Source organism: Lampris incognitus, chromosome 7 (genome assembly GCF_029633865.1).
Source record: "Lampris incognitus isolate fLamInc1 chromosome 7, fLamInc1.hap2, whole genome shotgun sequence".
NCBI lineage: Eukaryota > Metazoa > Chordata > Actinopteri > Lampriformes > Lampridae > Lampris > Lampris incognitus.
Window position 1 is genome coordinate 3,696,136 of NC_079217.1, and position 9,252 is coordinate 3,705,387.

General features: G+C 55.0%; 1 protein-coding gene across 3 annotated transcripts in view; it reads right to left on the reverse strand.

The window, feature by feature from the left end:
- schip1 (schwannomin interacting protein 1) overlaps nt 1-8,584 on the reverse strand; it is a 58,547-nt gene extending 49,963 nt beyond the window's left edge. The window contains exons 1-2 of one of the 3 annotated variants that reach the window (XM_056283188.1): nt 8,279-8,584; nt 2,136-2,975 (exon numbers count right to left, since the gene is read on the reverse strand). In XM_056283188.1, the coding sequence (XP_056139163.1) occupies nt 2,136-2,975; nt 8,279-8,287 (849 nt within the window). In that variant the 5' untranslated portion in view covers nt 8,288-8,584. Of the gene's footprint in view, nt 1-2,135; nt 2,976-5,979; nt 6,041-7,638; nt 7,704-8,278 lie in introns of those variants that run through there. The other 2 variants (XM_056283189.1, XM_056283190.1) reach the window with 2 other exon arrangements.
- Nucleotides 8,585-9,252: the final 668 nt, after the last annotated feature.

Below are 9,252 nucleotides of genomic sequence, written 5' to 3' on the forward strand. Positions count from 1 at the left end.
AGTGAACATTCAAGCATGGGTGTGCAACCTCAGTGGCCAAAAATAAGAGACCTCTAAAAGTTATGCTGAAAATACACCATCTCAGCCGGTAAAACTATCATTTCCTAATCCAATTTTTCTAACAACATTTCATCACCTCAATGATATCTGCAGGACAGTTGATAAATTTGAGCATTTTCCAGGTGTTTTCCATGATTGGAAAACTACTCTATAGAGTTCCAGGTTTTCCGGGACTCATGGGAACCCTGTCATCGATGCTGACCAGCATTACAGCTTCTTCTATGGTGGAATCAGACGGAGCAGGGAAAGTTCAACGACTAAATGTGGAATCATTTCAGCGTATGAGCTCATGTCAAACCCGCGATCTCCTCCTCCTCCTGCGCGGTATCTCCTCTTGCTCTCAGCTCAGCTGGGATTACGCGTCTAATTCCCGTTTCTTATCTCCACTGGGCCATCGGAATTGGGAGAGCTGGGTTTTCCTCGCAACAGGAAGGACCCGTCAGGACCTGTTGTGAGCTATCAGCGTTCAGAGGGGTCCTTTCACTCCGCCCTAGACCTGACCCAGCTGTCTGCCACGTTGATGCATATCTGGTGTCGGCAGACAGGGATGTGTCTGTGGTGAGAAGCATGTTCGATTGTGCCTCATTATTACAGAAAGAAACACGCCGCCTTTTCTGAGATTTCTTTTGTTCACCTGTGCAAGATCGTCACGCACCGCAGCCTAGGGAGGAGGAGGAGGAGGAGGCGGAGAGAGAGGAAGACGGACACAGAGAGACCAGACCTCCCCCAGAGTAAAGCACACAAGAGGTGACCTTCCCGATTGAAAGGATCATGGGTAATGAATATTGACATAAATGGATGACCTAAGCGGCCCTGCACTGCTTGGTCCTAGAGATACCATCTTTATGCCCTCTCTTCTTCTTTCCCTCTTCCCGCTCCCCTTCCTCTCCCACCCCTCCCACTGCATTCCAGGCATGCCTTAGGCGGGTAGAGGGGGGGCCTCCAGGACAGACAAACAAAGACAAACACGCACACACACACACACACACTCCAACAATAGCTGTGGCAGCATGGCAGCAGCCATTGTCTGTGTGCGCTGAGGAAAAGGTCTTAGCGTTAGCATGCCAAAGGTCTTAGCGTTAGCATGCCAAAAGAGACATCACCAAGGCTCGGCTTTTTCTTTTTTCACATTCATTCTCACAGAGTTTCAGCCAATGTCATGTCGGTGTAACTGCGGTAATAAAGCAACGGGTGGAGTTAACCATTTTACCCCTCCCCTTTCAAACCACAACACAGGCTACACCCTTTTGAACCCATGGGCGGACAACAAACCATAAAACACTAAAGGGGATTAATGCTAACAAGTGAATCACGTGGCCTCGGTGCTAGCCAGAGTTTGGGAGCGCACAACGGAGAGGAAGTCTGCTGGTGTGGGAGCCGAATGACGCTGCAACACTGCCCTCTGCTGGTCAAGACACCACACGACCACAACAAACAATCCCTGAGAATCTGCCCTAATTGTGCAAAACTGACATAGTTCCGGCCTCAAATCAACCCTTGTGGCTCACAGGTAGTTTTGAAGCTGTTGCTTTATGTGAGACGGGCCACTAGATTCAGGACAGCATAGCCTGGTGTCCGCTTTACTACTGGCGGGTTGGTACATCGGTTGAGTGCATAGATTTTTTGCATTAGCTTGTTGGTCTTCCAGTGCTCCCTTTAGTGTACAGCACATTGATTGTGATATTATATCTGATGTATTGTCTACTCATCTGGAACAAACCCACATACTTTAAGGATCTACCTCCAACCACTCTGCCAGCTCAGACGTTTAAAATGGACTGCCAGGTTTAAAGTTTCATGTACATACATAGCTGGTCCACATAGCTTAGAGCTACATTAGCTCACTAATCCTGGAATCTGGACCTCATTAAAGCCAACCACCCCACATATTTCAAGGATCCATCTGATACGGATAACCGCTGGATTACAGCTTGACACTGGGCCGACCAGCTCACGAGAAAAAAGGGAGGTAAAGTACAGCTGAGAGGCATGTAAACAACCAGGCTCTGATGTGTCTGCACGCACAAACACACACACACACACAGGAATACAACATAAAATCCTTGTACACTCACTGAGGTGTAGTTGGTCTTGCCCACGCCGTGGTTCTGGTTCTGGTTGAGGTTTTGGTTCTCCTGCTCTCGGCACTGCAGCCCGGCCAGGTGTCGCTCCAGAGCCGCCCAGTCCATGGTGGGCAGAGGTTCTTCCTCTGCATATTCCTCTTCTCTGTACCCTCCCATTCGTCCCCCAACTGTCCCCCCAACGCCTCCTCCCCCACCTCCACCTCCCCCGCCACCGCCCCCAATGCCACGGCACCCTCTGCCCTGGTCAGAGGTGCGGTAGCTGGACTTGGGAGTCCCTGTGCCCCCCTGTAGGGCTCCAGGGGAGTGGAGCGCGTTGCTCGAGGGCAGGATCAGGTTGCCGTTCTGTTTCAGTTCGTCGGGGACGGCCGCAACCGAGGTGGCGGTGCGTCCACCAGGGGCGGGGAGCGGTGGGACGGTCTTCACGTCCTGGAACTCTTCGGCGAGGCTCCGGCTGTTCACAGCTTTCCGGAAGCCTCTGCCGGGTCCTCCGACCCCCACCAGCCCCCCTACTCCTCCACCCTCCTCTTGGCCAGTTTGCTGGTGGGCGGTGTAGTCCTCCCTGCATTCGTCCTCCCACTCCTCTATCACTTTTTTCTTGTACTCCTGGTAATCCTCGTCCTCCTCGTAGTCCTCCAGGGTGACCAGATCGAGGGAGGGGGAGGATTTGTAGTCCTCCAGGGTGACCAGATCGAGGGAGGGGGAGGATTTGTAGTCCTCCAGGGTGGCCAGGTCGAGGGACGGGGAGCATGGCGTAACCTTGTTGGAGTTGGACTCTGAGCTAGAGCGACTGGAGGCGTCGCTCCCCAGGTCCATGCCATCCTCCCGGTAGTCCTGCAGAGAAAGATACAGCAGGGGTGCAGAGAGAGAGCAAGAGCGAGAGCGAGAGCGAGAGAGAGAGAGAGAGCGAGAGAGAGAGAGAGAGAGAGAGAGAGAGAGAAAGAGAGAGAGAGATGCAGTAGGAAGAGAGTTTAAAAATGGAGAGAGACAGAAATGACAGGAGAGGAGGAAGAGAAGGAAGGCGAGAGAAGACAGAAGGAGGAAGAGAGGAAAGGAATACAGAGAATTTAAGGAAGTGTGCAGACAGAGATTACTGACATCACTGCTGCGGTTTGAGACCAGTAACCACAAAGCCCTTCCTGCCCCATAGAAACTTCCTTTCCGCCCAGATTCTCTCGGCACGTTTTCTCTGGCACTTCCTGCTGCTGCTCGTTGTTCTCCAACCTTCTGCAATTCCGCTCTGTTCGTTCCCTGTTACTCCAAAGCCCCCCAGTGTCACCTCTTAATGCCAACCCCTCATCCCCAGGCCTCATTTTACCTCACAAGTCCTTTATCAGTGTGTGTGTGTGTGAGACAGATAACATACATCCAACAGCCAGGCATGGAATCCGTGTATGGTTGTCAGAACGACATCCTGCCACATGTGCAGCGAGTCGACATGACAGAAGAGGATGTTGTCACGCCACGAGAAAGACCGGCCCTGCCGCGTCGGTGTACAAAAGGCCTCGGAAATGACTCGCCGAGACGGCTCCAAAGTTGTTCCCTCACCTTGACTATGTCGGTGCTGTTGTTCGGCGCAGCCGACAGTCACCACCTGACTGATTAATACGCCACTAATGAAAATGTCTGGGATATTTACAGCCGACCACAAATCTCCGCTTGACCCGAACCCTCTCTTCCAGAGGAATGTGCCCCCCCCCCCACTCTTTCTGTCTTTTCATAGGAGCACATTAAAACAGTGCCTCAACTCACTTTAAAAAGTTAATGAAAAGCAAGGAGCAGCAAATTACTCTCAGGGCGAGGAGAAATTAACAAGATATTTCCGACTTTCATTATGTGAAAGAAAAAAACAAAAACGTGGTAAATGATGACTGATAAAGACCACAATAACTTAAGCAGTAATTTTTACACACACACACACACACACACACACACACACAGTTTATAAACACTGCGAGACATTTCAGCTCCACATACCTGACATACTTATTTGTTACACAACGACTGTGAGAAATTGAATTCTGTGATCATTTATTTACCCTTATAAACTCGTCTGTACTTTCATAACGTTTGCCTGTACTTCCTTCAGCGGGGGGCGGGGGGGTTATTGTGTGAAGCACTTTGTGTTACATTTGTTTGTATGAAAAGTGCTATACAAATACAATCTGATTGCTTGATTGATTGACTGATTGATTGATTGACTGCATCAGCCACAGTGAGCCACACTACCAGATCACACCTGTGCAGAGTGGCACCGTCACGAGGTGACAGCGCGGTCCAATGCGTCCACGCGGCTGCGTCGCCCAATCTGGCTCGGGCCCCACAGCGGGGTGCGGTGTCGTCATCATCGGGCGCCCACGTCGCCCCGATGACGTCAGCAACACCCACAAACCGCTCGGGCCGCTATTGGAGGTCAGTGTGTCACGCTGCGGAATGTGAAGCCGCGAGTCAGCGACTAGACGTCCGCCGCCGCGCACGCGTGCGCGCGAGATATTAATATTTCCATAGCTGTGGGCGCGCGGTTTTAAGATCGTGCAAATGTTGGCGACGCGTCGCTTCGTCCGCAGAGCCGACCTCACCATCAGAACCCCGCCACCATGGCTCGTCCATATTCCTTCGTGGGTTCGAAACCGGGACACGGGCTTTCTCCCGGTCGCCCACAGACTGCCCCTGCCTGGTCTCGGTAACAACTCGCCCCATCATTCACGACAGACACGCCGCCTTGACGGCAACAACTCGCCCCATCATTCACGACAGACACGCCGCCCTGACGGCAACAACTCGCCCCATCATTCACGACAGACACGCCGCCCTGACGGCAACAACTCGCCCCATCATTCACGACAGACACGCCGCCTTGACGGCAACAACTCGCCCAATCATTCACGACAGACACGCCGCCTTGACGGCAACAACTCGCCCCATTATCCACGACAGACACGCCGCCTTGACGGCAACAACTCGCCCCATCATCCACGACAGACACGCCGCCCTGACGGCAACAACTCACCCCATCATCCACGACAGACACACCGCCCTGACAACAACTCGCCCCATCATCCACGACAGACACGCCGCCTTGACAACAACTCACCCCATCATTCACGACAGACACACCGCCCTGACAACAACAACTCACCTCATCATCCACGACAGACACGCCGCCTTGACAACAACTCACCCCATCATTCACGACAGACACACCGCCCTGACAACAACAACTCACCTCATCATCCACGACAGACACGCCGCCTTGACAACAACTCACCCCATCATTCACGACAGACACACCGCCCTGACGGCAACAACTCACCCCATCATCCACGACAGACACACCGCCCTGACGGCAACAACCCACCGCATCATTCACGACAGACACACCGCCCTGACGACAAGTCGCCCCACCATCCACGACAGACACGCCGCCCTGACGACAACTCACCCCATCATCCACGACAGACACGCCGCCCTGACGACAACTCGCCCCATCATCCACGACAGACACGCCGCCCTGACAACTCGCCCCATCATTCACGACAGACACACCGCCCTGACGGCAACAACTCACCCCATCATCCACGACAGACACGCCGCCCTGACGGCAACAACTCGCCCCATCATCCACGACAGACACGCCGCCCTGACGGCAACAACTCGCCCCATCATCCACGACAGACACGCCGCCCTGACGGCAACAACTCGCCCCATCATTCACGACAGACACACCGCCCTGACGGCAACAACTCGCCCCATGATTCACGACAGACACACCGCCCTGACGGCAACAACTCACCCCATCATCCACGACAGACACACCGCCCTGACGGCAACAACTCACCTCATCATCCACGACAGACACGCCGCCCTGACGGCAACAACTCACCCCATCATTCACGACAGACACACCGCCCTGACGGCAACAACTCACCCCATCATTCACGACAGACACACCGCCCTGACAACAACTCACCCCATCATTCACGACAGACACACCGCCCTGACGGCAACAACTCGCCCCATCATTCACGACAGACACACCGCCCTGACGGCAACAACTCACCCCATCATCCACGACAGACACACCGCCCTGACGGCAACAACTCACCCCATCATCCACGACAGACACACCGGCCTGACGGCAACAACTCACCTCATCATCCACGACAGACACGCCGCCCTGACGGCAACAACTCACCCCATCATTCACGACAGACACACCGCCCTGACAACAACTCACCCCATCATTCACGACAGACACGCCGCCCTGACGACAACAACTCGCCCCATCATCCACGACAGACACACCGCCCTGACGGCAACAACTCACCCCATCATCCACGACAGACACACCGCCCTGACGGCAACAACTCACCTCATCATCTACGACAGACACGCCGCCCTGACGGCAACAACTCACCTCATCATCTACGACAGACACGCCGCCCTGACGGCAACAACTCACCCCATCATCCACGACAGACACGCCGCCCTGACGGCAACAACTCACCCCATCATCCACGACAGACACGCCGCCCTGACGGCAACAACTCACCCCATCATCCACGACAGACACACCGCCCTGACGGCAACAACTCACCTCATCATCCACGACAGACACGCCGCCCTGACGGCAACAACTCACCCCATCATCCACGACAGACACGCCGCCCTGACGGCAACAACTCACCTCATCATCTACGACAGACACACCGCCCTGACGGCAACAACTCACCTCATCATCTACGACAGACACGCCGCCCTGACGGCAACAACTCACCCCATCATTCACGACAGACACACCGCCCTGACGGCAACAACTCACCCCATCATCCACGACAGACACGCCGCCCTGACGGCAACAACTCACCTCATCATCTACGACAGACACGCCGCCCTGACGGCAACAACTCACCTCATCATCCACGACAGACACGCCGCCCTGACGGCAACAACTCACCCCATCATCCACGACAGACACACCGCCCTGACGGCAACAACTCACCTCATCATCTACGACAGACACGCCGCCCTGACGGCAACAACTCGCCCCATCATCCACGACAGACACGCCGCCCTGACGGCAACAACTCACCCCATCATCCACGACAGACACACCGCCCTGACGGCAACAACTCACCCCATCATCCACGACAGACACGCCGCCCTGACGGCAACAACTCACCTCATCATCTACGACAGACACACCGCCCTGACGGCAACAACTCACCTCATCATCTACGACAGACACGCCGCCCTGACGGCAACAACTCACCCCATCATTCACGACAGACACACCGCCCTGACGGCAACAACTCACCCCATCATCCACGACAGACACGCCGCCCTGACGGCAACAACTCACCTCATCATCTACGACAGACACGCCGCCCTGACGGCAACAACTCACCTCATCATCCACGACAGACACGCCGCCCTGACGGCAACAACTCACCCCATCATCCACGACAGACACACCGCCCTGACGGCAACAACTCACCCCATCATCCACGACAGACACGCCGCCCTGACGGCAACAACTCGCCCCATCACGCCGCCGCGGCCGTACGGCGTTCAGTCAGCCGGCGTCCCGGCGGCAGCGCGGCTCTCGGCGCTGCAGACACAACCTTGTCAACACGCTGCCTGCCCTCTTTCAGGCTTGTGGTTTACAGTAAACGATCCCCCGCGGCGATTCGTTCGAGTCGCCGGTTCGGTACCGCCGTAAAGGCAGTAAACCCCCACACGTTGTGTCTTCAATATGCAGAGTCATTCGTGGGCAACTCAAATAATAATGATGTAATGCCCCCCCCCCCCTAAAAAAGTAACAGGAGAGACCTGATCCCCCCCCCCCCCGGCAACAGCGATGACAGAAACGCCCAATATCAAGGCGGATGGCAACCGGGAAAACACACACACACACACACACACACACACACACACACACACACACACACACACACACACACACACACACACACACAGTAATCACACTAAACTGACCTCGATCGACTCTTATTTTTAGGCTGCATCGTCAAAATTACAGTCGCGGCAAAATGAATCAAATCTGCCCCAGAGAGAGAGAGAGGGGGGGGGGAGAGGGAGACTCATCTTTGGTAAGATTGTAACGAGGCGATACTTACTGACATCATATCTCCGCGGACCCCGCCGCCTCAAGACATGGCTTAAAGTCGAACCCAGTCCGAGACGACAGCAAGGTGCGAGCGCTTGGACAGCCGGAAGGACGGTCGGCGGCGGCGGCGGCGTGGCGGGCAGTAGCCGGTGTGCGTTATTCGCCGCTACCCGGAGAAATAAGAGAAAGCCGGTGGGTTACTCAGAGCGCCGCTCGCTCCGCTCATAGCTCTCTCCGCCCGTGCGCCGCTACACCACCCTCGCTCGCCGGAGTCGGGAGTTGAGCAAGAAGAAGAAGAGACACCACAACGCCGACCGCTTCGACAATCCACGTTTGCAGCTTCACGGCAGAGATGCCAACTGCCTCCCCCCTCCCTCCCACCCCAAAAAAAGAAGAAGAAAAAAGGAGGAAAAACCCAACCCGTCCGCCGGTGCTGCTGCGGTTCGGCGTACTTCCCCGCACGGGTTCTCCGCCTGACACGCGAGCGAGTCTCCGAAAGTGGAGGGGGACGAGTGCGCCGCTCCGTCCGCGGCACCGGCTCACTTCTCAATGGATAGAAAGCTGCTCTCTGTCGCAGCCTGCGGTTCGGAAGAGAAGTGTGACGACGACAAAAACCCGAGCCCAACCTTCTGCACCCACTGACCTTGCAAGGGATGGCAGAGAGGTGGGTGTGTGTGTGTGTGGGGGGGCTATGTGGGTGAATTATTTAATATACCTCTGATGTTTCTGAATCCTGAATATTTCCATCCCTGCTTTCTGTCACAGCGTGAATGTACACAAAGCTACAGCAGCCTTGGGAATCTCAAGGACCCCTTCTGTTGTCATATCATATCTACTGCCTCACTTGCCTACACACGTCTGGCAGGCAGGCAGGCAGGCAGGCAGGCAGGCAATCTTTTGTTGTCGTATTCCAGTCAGCTGGCAGTGCAGAACACTCCTCTGACTTTTTAAAACACTTCTTTTCTGTTGCTCTAATTTAACCTG